Genomic DNA, 20,286 nt, shown 5'->3' on the forward strand with positions numbered 1-20,286 from the left:
ATCTGATCTTTTCTAAATTCCTGTGTGTCCGTATTTCATAAGAGGTCGCGCTGCACCTCAGTGTCGATGAGCAGCTTGGAGAAAGGAGGCGGAGGAATCGGGGATCAGGAGAACGAAGGCTGCAAGGCTCTGGAGGAGATTCAGGCGATCTCAGGAAACAAGCAGTGCTGCGACTGCGGAGAGCCTGGGCCCGACTGGGCCTCCATCAACCTGGGCATCACCCTGTGCATCGTCTGCTCGGGGATACACAGGTAGCCATAAAACCTTGTGAGAAAAACTCTGCGGGGGAAAGATTTAAATCGGTCACTTAGTTGTCACAGTACATGGCAACATTCTGCTTATTTTTCACTTTGCAGTCTCCTCCCTGTTCTAACAGCAAAACATGATTCTCTCTAATTAAACCACATTACCAGCAGTGCCATCGTAACCTCGGCACACAGTGAATCCCAGAATGATTCATTCTCCTGCCACGATTTAGGCTTATAGTAATGTTTTAATTTGACCCACAAGCTTCTTCTACCTGGAAGTAATAGTCATGTTTGGGATTGGCTCAGATGGACAACAGAACTGAATCTATAAATGTAAATAACATTAGCAATGCCTTTGTCAAAGGCCTAACACAGATAAGTGCTTAATCCTGATATCTAATATAGTTATTATAAGTTGTTACCAAAACTGGTCAGAAAATATCCTCACTATCAAAGTAGGATTTTGCATTGACTTCTGATCATTTTTATAACAGCATTTATGCCTAACTCAGACATTTTCCCCAACCATAACCATTACTAGTTTATTCCTATCCCTAATCTTAACCAAAACCTAATTCACACCATGCCTCTAAAGTTAACCTGTAACTCTTAACAAGAGGGTCCAACATATTAGCACCAGGCTTTGGACCCGTCAGGCCCTTCAGAAGGTTAGTAAATATGCCAGAAATGGTCTTAAATAAAATAGCCAGACACACACTGTGTTTTTCTATCTTCATAGGGCCTTTGCATTTTCATTTTTCATTCATTTCTATAGCCGAACTCTGACCTTTAACCCTAGCCATTCCTAACCCTACACCTAAAATGAACTCAATTCACTTTAACCCCAACCTGAAAACAGTTTCTGCTTAATGAGCCGTCGGTCCCCACAATGTAGTTTTGTCGATATTGGTCTTCACAGTGCATCAGATACTAGACCACACACACACACACACACACACACACACACACACACACACACACACACACACACACACACACACACACACACACACACACACACACACACACACACACAGTGCTAGCTTGAGTCATATGCTGTAATGGTTTTCTTTCCCAATAGGAGCCTGGGAGTTCATTTCTCCAAAGTGCGCTCCCTCACTCTCGACACCTGGGAGCCAGAGCTCATTAAGGTAATTTAACCTTTAAACAGCAACAGCTTAGCAAACCACATTGTGGCGATTTCTGTGTGGACAAGAAGTTCCTGTGAGAATAATGATTATTCAGGGGAGAGTCTCCCTGGGAAAGCAACAAGCTTTTTAACAAATTCCTGTCGTTGTTTTGTTTCAAGTTGATGTGCGAGTTGGGCAACTCGGTGATCAACAGGATCTACGAGGCTCGGATTGATGAGATCACCATCAAGAAGCCCCACCCGTCCAGTCCCAGGTCAGTCAAGAGGGTCCGGCGTGTAGATGTGCACTTTACCAGAAAATGTCACAGGTTTTACACATCAGATCATGCAAGTCTGTCTGAAATCAGTCTGAAAAGACTACACTTCGATTCCTGAGACAGCAACCAGAACCTTCAGTGAAAACTTAAGTAACCACAAATCCTCTATGACTTCTGACACATTAACTTTATATTGAATGAAACACAACGAGACTGTGTAAAAACCTTTACACTCCCAGACTTTATTATAATCCTCTCTCTAAAGGTCTTTTAGAATCAACCTAAACAAATGAACGGGTTTAATGATAGTGGAAAAATGGCTCGTAGTCCTTCATCAAAGACAGAAGAAAAATCCTACACTACTAAAATCGGACTCGACTCTGTTTTTGTTTACATTTACTACTGACGGACGACGCACTCTCGTCTCCTTCGGTGGTTCTTTGTGTCTCTTCTTTCAGTGGTTCTTGATGCAGCGCCACCACAGGCGAACAGCCAGGTTTTTCAAAGGGTCTGGTTCGTTTGTGCTGTGTGAAAACGAACCGCATTAGCTGAAAATGTAACAAGTGTTGCAGTTTTGGTCCCCAACTGAACTGAATCTACTGGACTATTAGGTGTGGAAAAAACCCCTTAGAGGAATGAATATTTGTTAAATGCAGCGTCAATTCATATGTGTAGGGTTTTTGTTTACTATGATGTTGTTTACTCCAAAAATACAATTTAATAGATAATACTAATATCTGTTGTAGCAACAATAATGCATGTTTAGAACATGATGGAAGGCGATTCTCAAGGCGGTATTCACTGGAGGTCTGCAGCCACAGACTCAGTGAGTTTTAGAGTTCAGTTTAAAGTTTTGCACAGTAATTTATGCATGTATGTGGTTTTGTCTTAATGGGAATGATAAAACTCAATTGAGTAGTTTGATTAAGCTAAAAAAAAAACACAATAAAAATGATGTATCTTTTATTTTTGATGCATTTTTATCAGCAATATTATCCAAAAATGTGCTTTTTTTAAATTGGATTGTGTTCTTAATTATTTGGGGTGATTTTTGAAGCCTATTATTCATCCACGTTGTTGAACTTGAGTGTTTTCAAATTTTGTTGAAGCGGGTTTATTGAGCTGTGATATTTGTGGCTTTTTTTTAAATAAAATCCTGCCTAAAATTTAAATAAGAACATTAAGTCTTCAGAAGGTTTTCTGCAGAGAAGCAGCTTTGTTTATAGATCGACGCGTTTCAGAAATATGATCTCAGCTGACAGCGACTACTTCTACACGTCCTTCGACTTCCTCGTTTCTTTAACCGTGTCACGTTGCAGAAGACAGGAAGTGACTGGTATTTCATGCAGATAGCCGAGGCGGTTATATCCGGAAACTAGTTTTTAATGCTTCAGGGTTTTGGTTTTTTTTTTAAACACAGACTGAGACGTTCACGCTGTATCTGAAAGCTGTGGGTTTTTGGTGTGATAAAGGTGAACTTTAATAAACAAAGAGACACTTTGAATTTTAAACAGACTTTTTTATCAGACTTTGGTAGTTTTTTCTTTTAAAAAATAGTTCTCAGAGGTTTGTGCAGACATATTTCTCTTTCTTCCCTCAATCAGAGGCGACAAGGAGTCATGGATTAGGTCAAAGTACGTTGAAAAGAAGTTCATCCAGAAGCTGCCTGAGACCGGCAAATCCAACCTGGTGAGGCGGTCCAGCGCCAGGAGAACCCGAGCCACCACCCAGGACCGGAACGCCCAGCGGCCGCCTCTCAAGCCCAAGCCGACCCGGGCCACGCTGCCTCGGCTCACCGGTAAAAAGCGCCACGATACTTGCCGAAGTATTCATAGCCTGGGGACGTTTTGTCGCTTTCTGATCACAAACTTTAGTTTCTTAATGTAGTAGACTAACTGATTGTGTCAGGGAAAAGTTTGTGGAGGCGTTTAAACACAATCAAACTTTGGTATTTGTCCTACAGAGAATTTTTTCATCAATCATCTGAACATGAAAACAGTACCGCTCACATGTAAGCCCTTCCACAACATGGCTGTCCACCTAAACTGACAAGAAGCAGCAGAATGGTAGCTACAGAGGAGCTGCAGAGATGCACTCTAGTGGGAAAATATGGAACTGATTTCACACACAAACATTCAGGTGTCAGACAGGATATCTCCCAAAATCTCTTGATGCTGTTCAGAGCAAACAAACATGGCTGACTAGTGAGAAGCACTGGCGGTAGTTTGTGGACTATATTTAAGAGCGAAAAAGCAATAAAAACATGTTCAGTGTCCCAGATTTTAGATCGAAGCAGTCCTGACGTCCTTCTGATTCAACCCGATTGCTCCTAGCACACCGCACACTGCAGGAATATCTCCTCCGATTATCTATAGCGTCATCAAGATAATTGTCATTAAGATTGTTGGAAGGGGAAATCAGGACAAATCTTGTCGTGTGCAATAACCTTTAGAGGCAGCAGAAGACTTGAGACTAGGAATCACCTTCCAGCAGAAAAACAAGTCGACCATTATTTTGCCTCGACTTCAAACATAATGCACCAATTTATTGTGAAACCTAATGATACACGTTGAAGTTTGTGGTTGTAATGTAACAAAAAATAAGCAAATCTGAAAAAGTTCAGATGGTGTTAATACTTTGGCAAGACACTGCACCTCCTCTCTTCAATCTGATGAGTTTTAAATAAATAAATAATAAAGCCAATCTCAGCACTTGCTCTTTCAGCAGAAGAGGTGTTCCCTGAGGGATTTTCCTGCAGGGTTTTGTGTGTGTGTGTGTGTATGTGTGTGTGTGTTGTGGCAGCATGCGGGATAAACCTGTTTCACTGCATCCGTCTGTCTCTCCTCAGGGCTAAGCCCCAGCGACATCCTAAAGAACAACTCAAGCGCTCATAAAGGTGGGATCAAACAAATGAAATTAGTTTTTGAAACCGTTCTCCTAAATGAAAGCTACCAACGTCGTTAATAAAATGAGTGAATATAAATGGACTTCCTGCTGTCCTCAGATTGGGAGGAAGACGAAGAAGAGGATCTCAGCGGCCTTCATCCCGGGGCGCTGTTGTACCGCTCCGCTGCGCTGCAGAACTTCCCCGTCATGGCGGACGCGCTGGCCCACGGAGCCGACGTCAACTGGGTGAACGTGGGCGAGGATTCGAGCACACCTCTGATACAGGCCGTGTCTGTGGTGAGGACAGCACTTTTACTGACCCAAAGGTCTTCAGTCCTGGTGGCACTTTGTTGTAATCGTTTATACCGGTCTTGATATCCAGTTCTCAGGGCTCCTTCAAAGATTTTTGGTAAAAGTTGACATTACAATAAAAAGCATAAAATGTGTTTAAAAAAAAAAACTTAGAAAAATCCATGAAAGACCTGAAACTGAACCCGAGAGAAGCAAAACTCTATGGAAATTACTGCTGTGGAGCTAAAACTAGCATTAGCAACCCTGGTCAAAACAAAAGTCAGCTTTTTTTGTTGCACTAACTTAGTTTAGAAAAATCCAACATTTAACTTGAGTATGCTTACTTGGTGGAGAAAAGATAATCAACTTTAACATAGTTATAATCACTGTTATAATTATTTGCATTAATGTATCATGTTAATAAGTCTGTTCAGGTGAATTAGACACCTGTAACTTCCTCTTTCTCTGCGTGGTCAACGACTTTTAGCCATTTGGAAAATAAAGAGAACATGCCACTAAGAATAATGAGCAACTGTTGCCCCATTTTTTTCACCAAACAATATCTGTGTAAAGCTCTTTCTTTTGTTGTGGATCAGATAAAACACTAGAAATCTACAGGTGGCTGCTACAAGTCACCACTCTGCTGCAGCAACATGTAAACACACACTCCACGACTGTTTGCAGAAACAGCTTCTCAGTGAGATTTCCTGAGGTTAAACGTGGTTATAAACTCATTAAACAGACTTGTAAGGGTGTCAACATATAAACATCCCCACTTTATAACTTAATCAGACTCACCATTTGTGTGTTTATATGCACAAGTCTGGGATTTGCTCCAAGAAAATGGCAACTTGCCTCAACTTGCTCATATCTACAATAGCAGCTGGAACTGTGGAAAATGATGACCCATATTTATTTTGCACATGATATGATAAGGCAAGTAAAAAAAAAGAAAGTCAGTACTGCCATTGTGACAAAAGATGGATTTATTTTATTTTTTCCCACATCTTCACAAAATGTTTTAGCAATTGTGCTTCTGTGAATCACATCTAAAACTCTGTTATCTTTAATATATTTCAGTTTCCACTCAGGAAATGAGAACAAATTATGTTGTTGTAACAGACTGCCAGTAACGCAAAACATTTCTCTGAAAAAGCTCTTGTGCTGGACTCAAAATGAGTTTTAAAAAAGCAGAGAAGCCAGAAAACCTGCGAAAAAAACCAACTAAAATGTGGCTCATTGGAAGAAAAACATAAAGAACCGGGGGAAAGAATTGTGCACAAGTACCGATTTTACAGACCTTTACAACTCTTAGACGCCACCTGTCAGACTTTGGTACTTTTTGAGTCATTCTCTAACTTTTTGCTTGTGTTTGGACCAGAACGCTCTGGCAGCCTGTGAGTTTCTGCTGCAGAATGGCGCCAACGTCAACCAGGCGGACAGCAACGGGAGGGGGCCGCTGCACCACGCCACCATCCTGGGCCACACAGGGTACGACCGACCCCGCCGTCACACAAACAGCCAACCCGTCTCACTGCATGATCCGTTTATTTAAATGCTTTCAGCTGTATTTATTATTTTCAGCTTCAAGCTGGGAGGAAGAAACTTTTTAAAACTATGTAGAAGGATTTATGGGTAGAGGAAGTTTGTCGGACCTCTATCTATTTTTTTTAAGAGCCTGCTTTTCACCCCGACTAGTTTACTGGTTGCCAGATTAGTTAATCTGGCAATGAACTAATCTTAATTCCTCGGGTGAAGTTTGGACGAGTTAAAGAAAGCTCCAGTATGCTGAGTATTATTATTTTTATTTTTTTATCTTAAGCTACTTCTTCAGATATACATATTTGGGCATGTGGTATTTAATACTGAAACATTCAAGGAGTAAATCAAAACAACTAAAAACAAAGAAAATAACGTTTTAAACTTCAGATATACATAATCATTACAACATTTACTCAGCTTTCTAAAGCAGCATTAAACCTCCGATCTTTAGCTTCTTGTGCTTCTTACTTGAAGTGAGATTCAACCACATGGTGAGATACGAAGATCTGTCCAAAGCCTTTACAGAGAAGATTTTTTGTAGCTTATGAGCCTGATAAAGGAACTATAGAAGTCTCAAGGAATGGAAATAAGTCAATCTAATCTGCAGAAACCAAACTAAGTGGAGGACATTAAAAACAAATGCCGACACGTCCAGGTCTGGAAATCCAAGCAAAGTCACCAGAACCGCAAGATTCTGGCAGAAAACCCTAAACTGTCTTAACTTGACCTTCAGGAGAGTCTTGCTGCAGTAGACATGATGGTGGATGGCTTTACCATCAGACAGAGACTGAACAAGATGAAGTTCTTTGGGAGGTGTGCAAGAAAGAAACCTGAAGAAGAACATGAAACCTCTGGAATATCATTTATTGGACAGATGAGTCTGAAATGATTTTTTTTTTTGGACACTGCAACAGAGGGCATGTCTGACTGTTTGCAAAAACTGTAACAAAAAAAAACAGATGCAGGTTCATTTATCTGACTCCTCAGTTGCATAAAAACGCGATAAACTCTGCGTTTTAGTGACGGCGTCTTCTTCTGAAGTTTTGGTTTCTACTTCTGAAGTTGTTTTTTTTCTGACTTTTACCAGTGTTTGCATTGTTTTTGTTTTCGTGTTTCGCGTACGTTTGTTCTGAAAATCCATCTTTTTAAAGCAGTTCTATAAACTGCTGTGTGTTGTAGTTCCTGTTGTGGAAACACAAATAAAGTGCAACTTCCTCCATTTTCCGCCAGCAGCTCAAAAAAACAATGAAACGATTTGTTTCAGTGAACTGAAGGCAATTTCTTTTACAAAAATCATATTTCCATACGTACGCCACCACTCGCACTTATACACTTTAGTCAAAGATGTGGAACAAGCATCCTCTTGCATAATCCTAAACAGTAGAACATGTTATGACATTTAGCCTGATAGGAAAATGTGTCACCAACGTCTCAACTATTGGCACATCTGCTGCAGCTGCACATAAACCACCTTTTGCCAGTGGGACGCTTAGTCAGCAGATGATATTCCTCATTTTGTTTCAAATCAAACCCATCTGAAGTGTTTAATGCTAAAAAGTTCCACTTTAGACTCGTCTGACCAATGCACTTGGTTCCAGTGAAGGTCCCAGTGTAGCTCAGCAAAGTCCAGCTTCATATTTATAGGACAGAAAACAAACTGATGATTGTTGTGGAGTCAATCTTTGCTTCAGTGACGGAAAATATTTTTACACCTCCTTCTTATCCTTCTGACTGTTCATCATAGAAAGATAAACTTGGGATCTTGCCCAGCTTTGTTTGTTGCATCGTTGTAATTATTGTTCTCACTGTATTTATACGAAGAAGTTTAGTTGGAGTAGCAGTTTTCTTTTCGTAGATTTTTGCAGCCAATACCTTCTTTATAAGGATCCACATACATCTTTCATGAGACTTACCTGGACGGTATGTTCTGGTGTCTTTCCCCTTTTGAAAAGTAGAAACGGGCCTCTGTGTGTCGTTGAGTACTAAAAGTTCCTAGAAACTTTGATCAACTTAAAAAAGTTCAGCATGAAATAAAAAAATTTATTTGTCAGGAACTGTTTGTAGTATCGATTATGACAGTGAAATAAAGTTGTTTGTATATATATATATAAATATTTTTTTCAAGTAAAGTTTCTTTTTTAAAAACTTTATTCCACACTGCATAATTATGCTCAATTTCAATCACTTTTTTTTAAAGAATTGATTTTAATATTTATTTCGTTTAAGGTTTAATAAGTTTGACAAACTTGATTTTTTTTATCACTCTAAAGAAGTTTTTTATTTCTCTTCGATTCAAGTACCATCTAGCCATCCATTTGTGCACAGAAAAAACACATGATGTGTGAAATGCACCATTTTATGATCGTACATGAAGAACATTCAGACAAAACCTTGAGTAATAACCCAATTACACAAATGTGAAGTTCTGTCACAAATCGCCTGCCTATCTTTTCATGTAGCTCAGGTTACTTAGAAGGAAGAGGATGCAGGACTGTTTATACAAAAATTCAGAAACAATATGAGGAACTAAAATATGTTTAAATCCTGTTTTGATTTCTGCCAGATTTAAACCGTAAATCTGTCCGAGCCACAAAGGCAACAAAAACCCACAGCCGTGGGGTCAGGCACAAATGCAAATATTCATCTGTAATCTGCTTTCCTTGTTTGTCCAGGTTGGTTTGCCTGTTCTTGAAACGAGGAGCAGACTACAACGCCCGAGACAAGAACGACAAAGACCCCATAACCATCGCCGTGGACAACGCAAACGCAGACATCGTCACTCTGTAAGCGCTCGTGTGAAGAGAAACTCCGCAATCCGGCGCAGACAGACGCCGTTCTCACTGCGCCCTCTTACTTACCTTTCAGGCTGAGGATCGCCAAGATGAACAAAGAGATGCGGGAGATGGACGGAGCCTTCGGCCAATCAGGTCCGCTTCCAGCGGGGCAGGAATGCGGGGCGGTGGTGGGTGGGGCGAGAGGTGGGCGGGGTCACGCCCGGAAGAGAATCCAGGCCAAAATGAATCAAATAAGCGACTGGGCTTTAGGAGGGGTGGAACGATTAGCAGAGCTGAAATCAGACCTTAAAACATGAACAATGTGGCAAAAAAATATTTATATTCAATTCAAACCAAACAGTAGAGATGAAAGGAAATGTAGGGATCCTATCCTAAGAAGATCCTTGTGAATCACATTGTGAATATTAAAAGTGTTCACTCTGCCATTAAAATGCCAGATTTTTGTGATATGAAACAGAAATGCATGATTCAAAACCTTCCCACCTTTGATTTGATGGATATTCTGTACATTACAATTAAAAAATAATCACCTAGTCGATGCAAGATGGAAGCGAAGTTGAAGCCCAGCAGCCTGTTTGTTTTGGGGTCACACTTGCCATCAGGTGTAGCACTTCTAACTAAATGGAGCGGCCATTTTTTTCTGGACATCTGCCCATTTCGTCCTTTAGCTGAACTCATACCTTGCAGTAAAAAAGTATTTTACATTTATTTTCTGGCGCAGAGTATCGACAAACTCCTGATTTATCCATATGTCAGGAAAGAGGAGAAAGGATGTACTGCATTTTGTCTAAACCAGCCTTTACTAGGCATAGAGTCGTTTTGAACAGCGACTCAAAATTAATTTAGAGCCACGAATGTTACGTGACTTTTTGGGAACTGATAGGAATTTTGTTGTTATTTCTATAGAACTGCAGTTTTATTTCTTCTGGTAGGTTTTAAAATAAAGAAAAACATAAAACATTGTTAAAAAAAAAAAAAAAGACAGATACGTTTTCTGGGATGTTAATATTTGTGTAAATAATGAAAAAAAAACACCACATAGATTCAAACCTAAAGACAATCTAAAAAACACATTTTGTTGTGGAAATTAATTGCAGTCATTCCATGACAAAAGAGTAAAAACTACTAAAAACCTGCATTTGTTAAACCATCTAGTCCAAAATGAAACCATACTCCCCACTGTTAAACACGGTGGTGGCAGCGTCATGATTTGGGACAACAGAGCCAAAGAACTGAATCAAAAGGTGCTTCGACCAGGTTTTTTATTGCTTACATTTTCCCACCCAACAGACTGGTCTGTTATCTAGATTGTACAGGATATGATGTCAAAGGAGGAAAAGTTTGAAAAGGACTCATAATTATTTCACATCACACGAACCTGGTGTTTTTTACATGAGTGTGTGCTGTTCATATTCACACTAAAAGCACATCGACACTTTGAAGCAAAGCCTACAACTAAAATGCTAAATGTGTTTTCAACATTTAGCCGTGGTATGATATACGACAAACCTTTTCCAATATGTTTGGATCTATTTCGACATTCTCACAACGACTTTTATCGCCTGTAAATATGAGCGTGGCGGTTCTCCCAGGTATCTAAGCTAAATTCAGGGTGCGATTTTGTTTTTTCTGCTATTCTGTGAATAGTGGCTTGGTTTACGCTGCAATGTTATTAATTTATTAGCTCCTGTTAGTCAGGTTCCGTGCCTCTCTGGTCGGTTTGGTTGCTTTTTGTCTCCACGGTCCGTTCCTCCATGACTGCTGTGGTCAGTGTGGTCCGCCTGCCTTCGCTCCCGTCTCCAGTGGGAAGTAGTGGGGTGGGGGTGTGTTTGCTCACCAAGGAGGAGAAATGTGAAACGTGTTTGTCTGCTGGTCAGTTTTTGAAGTGCTCTGCTTTTTTTACTGTCTGTCTTTGTTGTGTGCTCTCCTCTGCCCGCTGAGATGTCCATCTGGTCTCAACTGCTTGCGCAGTGTGCCACCTGCAGAAATCTGAGAGGTAAATTGCATGTGCATGCCATTCTGTGTGTGTGTGTGTGTGTGTGTGTGTGTGTGTGTGTGTGTGTGTGTGTGTGTGTGTGTGTGTGTGTGTGTGTGTGTGTGCGTGTGTGTGTGTGGGTGTGTGTGTGTGTCCGTTTGTTGTGTTGCATGTGTTGTGCTTCAGGGCTTCTGCTCGTTGAATATGCTCTGGCGGATTCTTGGAATAAACGCATATCGACCGAGTTTATGCAACTTTTTTTTTTTCTTTTGCTTTCTGTGCAAAAACAACTGGATTTAAACAAGAAAGTAAATGGTCACACCCCGTACTTTTCCACACTCTGTCATATTACAGACACACATTCAAAGCATGTTTTTTAATAGACCAACAAAAAGTAGTGCATAATTGTGAAGTGGAAGGAAAAGGACACATTGTTTTCTGCTATGTTTTCAGACGAAGGTCTGAAAACGTTGCATGAGTTGATATTGGTGTCTCTACCAGCGTAGCGACCAACTCGTTGTTGTTCCTATTCTTTGCGAAATACAGAAACTCCAGCCCTGTCAGATTGGATAGAGACAGACCGTGAACACCGTGTTTCAAGTTTTGCCGTGGACTTTCAGTTGGATTTATGTCTGGGCTTTGACTGGGCCTTTACAACACATGAATGGTCCCGATAGAAACATTGTGGACGTCTAGGGTCCTAGAAGGTGAACTTTTCTTCTACGCTTTTGCTGTGTCGCCTTGTTTTCTTTTTGCCACTCTCCCATTAAGGTCACATTAGTGGAGAGCACAGCTAATAGTCGTCCTGCCAGCAGGTCGTCTGTGGGAGTCTGCAGCTGCTACAGCGTTACCGTGGGCCTCTTGGCTGCAGCGCTGATTTAATGCCCCCCTCGCCCAGCCTGTTAGTTTAGCTGGACTGCTTCATTTTTGTTGTCTTATCCTTTTCATGTTTGATTTTGGATTGAACAGAGCTCTGGAAGATGGTTAAATTTTGAATATTTTTTATAACCTTGTCGTATATTTTGGAGGGTCAAAGTAAAGATACTTGAATGCAAATAAATCTTAGATATTTATTTGCAAAAGCCTTTCAAAACTCCAGCTTCATTTCCTCTCTATGTAAGAATTATGCACTACTTGCAGTTTCTCTGTCACATTAATAAAATACCTTGAGGTTTGTTGTAGCAAAATGTGACAGCAATCCAGGGGTGTGAATACTTTCGTGGGGGATTGTACACTAAGAGCTGGGAGTTTCTGCACCTTTAAGAAATGTGAAGCTTCCAGCTTTAAGGCTCATGTTGTTTTTTTGTTTATATCTTCCAGGTGATGAAACGTACCAGGACATTTTCAGAGACTTTTCACACATGGCCTCCAATAACCCGGAGAAGCTCAGGCGCCGCAGTGCAGACCCTAAACCGTAACCGGCCATCACCCGTCCTTCTGTCCAGTTCCTCCTTTCACAGCCCTCAACCCAAACACACACACTTTTTTTTTTTTTTTACACAAACGTAGAAAAGATTGAGCTCTGAGGCTTGCAAACATTTCTCTTTGGCTACCGTCCATATGTTGAGTTTAGCTGTTGGGGCCTGGATGTTCCCAACAGGGAACGCTTTGTGTGATCACGTCAGCGCAGAACAATCGGGTCCAAGTGGAAACACTGGAGCAGCTTTATGAGTCCAGCATGAGGTGTTTTTATCCCCCACAGAGCGACGCTCTGCCAAGAGATCCTAATTAAAACCAGAAAATCTGATTTCTTTCCTCTTAAGTTTGCTTCCCCCCTTTCTAAAATGGGCTGTTTTTTTATTCTTCTTTTAATACTGACTTTTTTAAATGTTTGTTACAAAGAAACAGAAATTTTACAAAAAGAGCATTTTTATTCCAATAAAATACCATAAAATCTATGCAGTTGGCAGATTTCAACTTTACAAAAGACAATATTTATGTGTATTTTGTCTACATCGTGTGACATCATCATCAAATTTGTATTTGACCGAATAAAACAAACAGTGCGACCGTGCGTTTCGGTGTGAGAGCTTTTCTCGTGGAAGTCCACCAGAGGGCGACAATGCATGAGGCTGGGATATACACAGAACCAATAGTCACACAGATTACCTGTTTAATGTGATTAATCTGAGAGTCTGCAGCAGCTTTGAATGCTTTATATAAAAATAAAAATACCATAATTTGAGTTTATTAAAAAATATTCCTGCTAAGTAAAAAGTTTTCACCTTTAAACAGTTGCCTTAACCAGCGTTAAGTATTATCCAAAAGCCTGTTTGGTCGCAGCAACCCTGCCAGTAACCAGCAGTTCATTGTGACCCAGATGTTCACCCAGCTGTTCCCAAGGCCAAACATATTTGGTGTTACAAAGGCATTCTTGGTTTATGGTTTACAGAGGTTCAGAGAGCACGTGCAAACAAAATGAGAGGGTCATCGAGAAGAGCGGATGAGAAAACAATCTTGTGCTCCAGCGGAGAAACTTCTGACAACACTGAGTCGCTAACAGTGAGCAGAACAGACGTTCATTCGCATGACTTAGTAATAATACGGAGTCATCGAAGTGGAAAACTGCAGCCTGGTCCAGGTTTGATGTGTGCTGTTTGGTATAAAATCAACAAAAAAGCATTAAGAAACAACTTAAAATCTTCACAAAAAGACATTTAAAACCTGAGATTCTGCAATAAACCATTTATGAGCTAACTTCAGTCGATTTCGTTGCATACGGGGATTTCAAGGGTTGCTACCGACATCTTTTATACATTTCCTGCTGATAGACTCAGAAACAAAATGTGTTTCAGCACTTATTGCCCCAGCAATACTTGTTCACAGTAATGTTTTCTTGCTTCTTAATTTCTTTGTCAAGTAAGATGAAGATGCACATTCGCTGAAATGCATTGGGGGTTTTTTTCTCCACTCCAACTCTGGCCTCTTTTCCTTATCCACAAGCTTTGGGTCTAATCCTCTCAGGTGTATTTATTAATAACACTCAGCTCACCTTTTGCAAACAAAGACGTTCCCCGATAAGATCACCGTTCTCTTTGTTCCGCGGTTTGATGGTTGAATTCAGGCGAGCAGCCGTCCTTCTGTACGAGCTCTAAATTCAAAGTCTCGCTGTTATCAACGAGGACGGGTCTCTGAGGAGGTGGAGGCTCCGCGCAGGAGAAATAGTGAGGCAGCGTGGTCATGGTCAAACTACCGAGGAGCACAAAAGAGCCGGCGACCACAAAGGAGGCCGTGTAGTTTCCTGTCATGTCTCTGAGCCAACCTGCAGCACCCAAAAATGGAGTCGTTTAGAGCTTTCCTTTCCCAGGGTGGAGTGGATAATCAACGTAATGCTTCAATGAATTTCAAAACAAAAGTTCAAATTTCAGAATTTTCTCCAAAAGTTAAGAGTACATGCTTATATATATATATATATATATATATATATATATATATATATATATATATATATATATATATATATATACATATCCTCACTAATATTGACTTGTATTAGGATTCATGCCCATAACTTATATTATCACAACTATAAGTGAAAGTGAAAGAGTTAGCAAATTGAGCATGAACCTTTGAACAGTGTGCCGTCTCATCCTGAGTAATTAAAACAGATTACACAAGAAGATGCTTTCATTAAGAAATAGTTCATTAAAATATCTAAAATTATCTACTTAACAGCAGAAAGGAGTTACAGAGCTGCTGTTTTCCTCTATGAAACCAAACTGAGAGTCGTCTCCTCAAATTCTCTCCATTGTTTCTCTAAAACAATGTTAGAAATCTCAGATTAACCTAATCTCAAGTTAATAAAAATGTCTCAAAATAGTTTTTTTCTCACTACTTGTGTGCCTCTTTTTAAATGTTATTCATTGCGACTCAAATCAAATCTAACAAACAGGATAATTAGGTAATGCAAGGCAGATGGTTATAATGTCACAGTTCAATCCTTTAACTCATCCATAGAATATTTTATGCTTTTGAATTACAAAGCAAGAACAATGCTAAAGCACACTCAGCATAATCAAATAGAGCAAACTTTGAAATTTCGGTAGTAGCTACTTTCAGGCTAACTTGTCTTTATGGGTTGATTGAACCTCTACAGGTGATCTTATCAAAAATACCAGTGCGATGAGAGCTCTGGTGGAGCCAGCTGCACATTTAAAACAAAAACAAACCATCATCCTCCTGCCACTTCCTGTCGTCGTCTTCGTCTTTCTCGCTAGTTTCAACAGCCAGCTGTTGATGATGTGAATCGGGTGACGCGGAAAAAGTGTTTTGATGCAACAAAAAAAAAAAAAACCCGCATCATCCTAGCGCACAAAACTTTGGTAACACTTTAATTTAGGGGGTGTCAACTTTGCATTTGGTAAAAAAAATGACACTTCTGATGCAAAGTTGCATAAAAACTTTCATTAAAAGTCCATTAAAATTGTCAACTTTGCATTAAAAGTGTCACTATTTAAAAGTGTTGACACTTTATGACAACAGTCGTAAGCATTCATGAAGACTCCTTTATCTTCATGACGGGTGTTATGTCACCTTTACGACGGTCTTATGCACACCCTGTCAAATGAAGTGTTACCAAAACTTTTAGTCAATAGAAAATGTGTTTTTTCGAAATAGGCGGGTTTCCATTAAGCGAGTTTATTTTCATGATTTCAATTTGCGCAATTCTGCAGTTAATAGAAACTCAGCTGATGTTTTAGCTCTGTCCCCTTAGAGACACAGCTAAGAGCCAGTCACAGAGCTACTGGTGCCATTAATTTGGGTTTAGCTGCGTCTCCTTCATGGTCAGACATTGACTGACCTGTTGCTGTGTTTACATGTGTCTGTTTTCTGGACAGAATCACTGACACTGACAGCCACACACTTCCTGTACTGTCTCTGTTTCCTTTCCGACAGAAATGACTGAGATCTTTATGCTTCAGCTGTCTGTGGACCTGTTTGTCTTGCTCGGTGGCTTGCGATGACAGTTGGTGTTAATTGTTGTGATGAATTGGTGAACTCTTACCTGACAGCGGAGTACCCAGCAGTCCTGCACAGCTCTCTATCAGCTGCAGGAGCCCAAGGCCTCCCATCATGCGCTCCACGCCCATGATCATCGGCACCACAGCAAACACCATGGAGGTCAAAGCGCCGGAGCAGAAACCGTAGAGAAGGCTGATCACAATCATTACAGTGTAGGAGCGCGTCAAGGAGCTCACGGGCAGCAGCATGATGAACACTCCCGCCAAAAATGACCACAAGGTCAGCAGATGCACCACCCGAAAGCGCCCCAAGTCCGAGAACCAGCCTGAGGCAATTCGGCCAAAAATGTCTGTGATGCCTGCAGCTGACATAATGAATGCCGCTCGGTACTCAGAGAAGCCCACCTGGCGGCTGTGGGCCACCAGGTGGAAATATGGCACAAAGTAGCCAAAGTTTAAAAGAGTTACACCTAAGGCGTAGGTGAGATACGGCCTCTCACAAAGCAGCGACACCTCCAGGTAGGAGGAGACTCTCTGCAGGAGGTCAGGCTGTGATGATCTGCTCTGTGAGTCCACCTGCAGAGACAAATAACTAATCACTGACAAAATTCACCATTTCTACTCAATTCTTCAATTAACGCAAACCTTAAACTTAGGGCTGGACAATAAATCTATGTGCGACCCAGAACCGCACAGCATTCTGGGGCATGTAGGCAGAAGAAAGACTTTACCCGCTCCACCTGTCAAGGCGAGCTAAGCTGGTTTGTTGACATGAACTCACTCATTCTTTGGTTACCTAGCAACAACTCACTCATTCTTTGGTTGCCTAGCAACAACTCACTCATTCTTTGGTTACCTAGCAACAACTCACTCATTCTTTGGTTACCTAGCAACAACTTGTTGAATACCTTGTTTAAGCAGCAGTTTCAGGTTTCACCAACATGCCACCTAGCTGCTTAAAAATAAAAACCAAAGACTTTGAATGGAAACTATGAATAAAACAGGAAAGCTCACGCCACCAGTTTGGCTTTATTTTAGAAATTTAAAACAAGAAACTAATCCATAATTATCAATATCGACTGATCTGAAATCCTTATATCGTGATAGTGTTTTTCAGCCATATCGTCCAGCCCTACTTAAACTTTAAACACAATCCTACATATACAGTAGCTGTTCCCTTTGTGCTTAGAAGCATAAAGGGAAAACTTGCTGTAATACTTTTATTTAATAACAAAGTTTTATTCCTTATAGTTATAAAAACCGGAAGACAACATTTTCTACCTTTGTTGAGGCTTTAGAGAGACACTCTGGTCGGATAAGGGCTCCGCAGGCCATGATGTTGAGGCTGAGGCCCCCCAGGATGAGCAGGGCTCCGCGCCAGGTATATGTCTCCACCAGCAGCAGGAAAAGTGGGTTAAAAGCAAAGGAAGAAAGGCCGATGCTAGAGAAACCCAGTCCCACAGCCAGCGCTCGTCTACGGGTGAAGTTAGCCATGACTGTGGCCACCATGGGGGTGAAGACCAGCCCCCACCCCAAACCTGGAGGACAAAAGGCTAAATGAAGAAATAGAATTGTACTTTTTTCATCCAACCCTAAAAAAAAGCACATCTAAACAGTTTAATTCATTTATTCTGCAGAAATAAGCAAAGAAAAACAAAAAAATACTGACCAGTACAGAAGTTTGAAAAGCTAACGCAAAACACACCTGAGAGTACTCCCATAGAAAGGTAGAGGTGAACCAGGCAGGTGGCCTGTGAGGCCAGGATGAGTCCGAGTCCGGAAAGAAAACCTCCTGTCATCACAACCAGCCTGGCATTATATGCGTTACATAGAGCTGCACCCAGCGGGCCTGCAAAATAAACACCATAAATTAATCCTTACTAAACAAATCAAACACAGGATGTTTTCCTTGGATTTGAGAAAATCAAGAATTGAGTCATTTTAGAAAAGCCATGATAGAGTCACAGTGCAATACTTCCTTAAAATCAGTGTAATATACAGCGTTTGCCCAATTCTTGGTTTATTTTATTTTATGTTTCATGTTTTTCAGTATTTCAAAAACATAAAACCAACTTAAATATTAGTCACAGACAACACATGTAAATATGAAATGCAGATTTTAAATGACGGTAAAATCCAAATCTACGTGGCCCAGTGTAAAAAAGTGATTGCCCCTCAGCTAAAACATAACTGTGGTTTATCACACCCAGGCTTGATCACTGCACAGCTGTTGTCAAGCAATTAATTCAAGAAACATAACTTGATTTTAAATTTCTATGATACACATTTATCCTAGAACTGTACTTTTTGCACAATAAATAAATTACTAATTGAGCAAGTAGTAAGGTACTGTGTAATAGAAAAAATCACTACATATTCTAGAGTTTTTCTTAGTATTTTAAGGAAATTGAGTGTCTTCTGACAGAGATTATTACAGTATTATTTCATTATTTAAAGATAAGAAGGTAGGGTTCAACATTAGACTTACTGAAGAACTGCTGCGCTGCCAAGCCGATGGATGAGATCCAGGAGATGGCCTGAGCGCTCTCCTCAAAGTACTGGACGAACTCCACAAAGAAGATCCCCAAACTGCGCATCAGTCCAAACACGAGGCTGGTGCTGACGAACATCGCCACGACCAGCACCCAGCCCCAGCCTCCGTCCGGGCCTTCTGCTCCATCCCCCTGGCTCTGTGATTTCAGCTTTCCGTTGGCCATGTTATCTATAAACACGTGAGCACATATAAATATAAAATAAATAAAAGAGGGCTGTTAAAAGTGGACCTGTCAGGCTCTGGAAAAGCAAAAGTGCAGAAAAAGTCACAGATATTTGCAGGAAGTGACAAAGTGGTAATGATTAACCTCCAATGGGGCAATAAACTGGTGGTGTGGAGTATGTGAGACTAAGCTTCTTAACAAGTTGGCCTTCATTGACCTGATGTAGGTCAGAGGGCACTAGGAGAAGCTCCTCACATGTTGGTTATTGATTACTGATGGTGAACTGGTGTGCACAAGCAATAAGCTATTACAGTGTCATCAGTAAAGTTCCACCCGAAAATGTCTAATTACACAACTCTGTTAAAAAATAAATAAATAAATTAGATGACAACTAATAAATAAAGCCATCATCAGAAACCTACATTTTCCTGGATTTACTAAATGAAGATGCCAAGATGTTTATCTACTGCAGTTAAACTATGTTGTAACTATTTGTAACCTAACCTGGAAACCACATCTCAAAAACTCTTAACATTTCTTTAGAGGGACTTCTTTGCTACATTTAAAATTTAAATGTAAACATACACTTATAGTTTGATTGCACCTTATAACGTCGCTGCTCTAGTAAATGGACAATGACGTAACGTCACACGGCCGTTACGTCGTGTGACGTAACGGTCACGTTACTGCTGTGCTGTTGCCACTAGTTATAAAAACAAAACATATAGCCTAGAGCGTGTACAATTAACACAGTTTAATAGATTAAACAAAATTATTAGTGGAAAGAGTCCAAAACATTTTTTAGAGCGAGGTTATAACTGTTATAAAGTGGGGGGAACTAATAATAACTTAATTTCCTTTGACCCGGCCGGAGTGGACAGTTAGGACACCGGTCTCTAACCGCCTGCTGAAAAAAAAAAAAAAAAAAAAAAACTTATCCGAGATGTCTGTAACTCGACTCAACTACTCACCCAGTGTGTGTGCGTGTGTCAGCTCCACGGCACCTCATGGTCCACAGTGTCCCGGTTCAGAGCAGTAAAGTGAAAACATTAACAGGGTTTGTTAAGGTGAGCCGGAGCCGCTGCAGCAGCTGAGTCTGCGCAGTCAACTCTGCAGCTCACTGGATCCATCGGTGGTTCCGATTAACTAAATCCGTGAGAAATACAAGTGTTCTACATTTTCTGTTCATTTTAAACAGAATAAAACATGGTAAAAAACAAATGTGTAGTTGTTTAAAATGTTGGATTTTGTCTTATAAAAACCTTCTAATCCAGCAATTGGATTGTCCAGAAAGCGAATGGTCCGTTTGGTTTTTCTTTTGTTTAGTTTCCATGATTGACACTAGAGGGAAGCAACCTCAAGGTCTTGAAGTCCGACTTGAGTAACTATAGCCTCTCCTCAATTACAATCAAGCTTTAATCACATTCAGAAAGAATCGTATAACAGTTGATTTACAGTGTATAT

The 20,286-nt window shown here is 40.5% G+C and overlaps 2 protein-coding genes across 2 annotated transcripts in view; one reads left to right on the plus strand and one right to left on the minus strand.

Moving 5' to 3' along the window:
* The window catches only part of acap1 (ArfGAP with coiled-coil, ankyrin repeat and PH domains 1), a 27,720-nt gene extending 14,563 nt beyond the window's left edge, over positions 1–13,157 (plus strand). Inside the window, exons 14-23 of the mRNA XM_005804774.3 lie at positions 43–251; positions 1,330–1,399; positions 1,558–1,652; positions 3,260–3,453; positions 4,504–4,551; positions 4,660–4,838; positions 6,214–6,323; positions 9,047–9,157; positions 9,240–9,301; positions 12,465–13,157. Coding sequence (XP_005804831.1) covers positions 43–251; positions 1,330–1,399; positions 1,558–1,652; positions 3,260–3,453; positions 4,504–4,551; positions 4,660–4,838; positions 6,214–6,323; positions 9,047–9,157; positions 9,240–9,301; positions 12,465–12,562 — 1,176 coding nt within the window. The 3' untranslated portion in view covers positions 12,563–13,157. The remainder of the gene's footprint in view (positions 1–42; positions 252–1,329; positions 1,400–1,557; positions 1,653–3,259; positions 3,454–4,503; positions 4,552–4,659; positions 4,839–6,213; positions 6,324–9,046; positions 9,158–9,239; positions 9,302–12,464) is intronic.
* Positions 12,996–19,922, minus strand: slc16a13 (solute carrier family 16 member 13). Its single transcript, XM_005804800.3, has 7 exons — positions 19,794–19,922; positions 18,594–18,827; positions 17,811–17,954; positions 17,387–17,643; positions 16,150–16,681; positions 14,137–14,406; positions 12,996–13,737 (listed from the first exon to the last, which is right to left on the minus strand). Exons 2-6 carry the CDS (start codon positions 18,820–18,822, stop codon positions 14,168–14,170), a joined length of 1,401 nt encoding a protein of 466 aa, XP_005804857.1. The 5' UTR covers positions 18,823–18,827; positions 19,794–19,922; the 3' UTR covers positions 12,996–13,737; positions 14,137–14,167.
* Between the last annotated feature and the right edge of the window lie 364 nt (positions 19,923–20,286).

Source organism: Xiphophorus maculatus, chromosome 14, assembly GCF_002775205.1.
Source record: "Xiphophorus maculatus strain JP 163 A chromosome 14, X_maculatus-5.0-male, whole genome shotgun sequence".
NCBI lineage: Eukaryota > Metazoa > Chordata > Actinopteri > Cyprinodontiformes > Poeciliidae > Xiphophorus > Xiphophorus maculatus.

Excerpts from the sequence above, each read along its gene's own strand:
- slc16a13 (XM_005804800.3), bottom strand. The coding sequence starts at position 18,822 with ATGGCCAACGGAAAGCTGAAATCACAGAGCCAGGGGGATGGAGCAGAA. Across the intron at positions 17,955-18,593 it reads GGCAGCGCAGCAGTTCTTCA|GCCCGCTGGGTGCAGCTCTA; the intron begins GTAAGTCTAATG and ends TTTATTTTGCAG. Across the intron at positions 16,682-17,386 it reads TCTCTAAAGCCTCAACAAAG|GTGGACTCACAGAGCAGATC; the intron begins GTAGAAAATGTT and ends TTGTCTCTGCAG.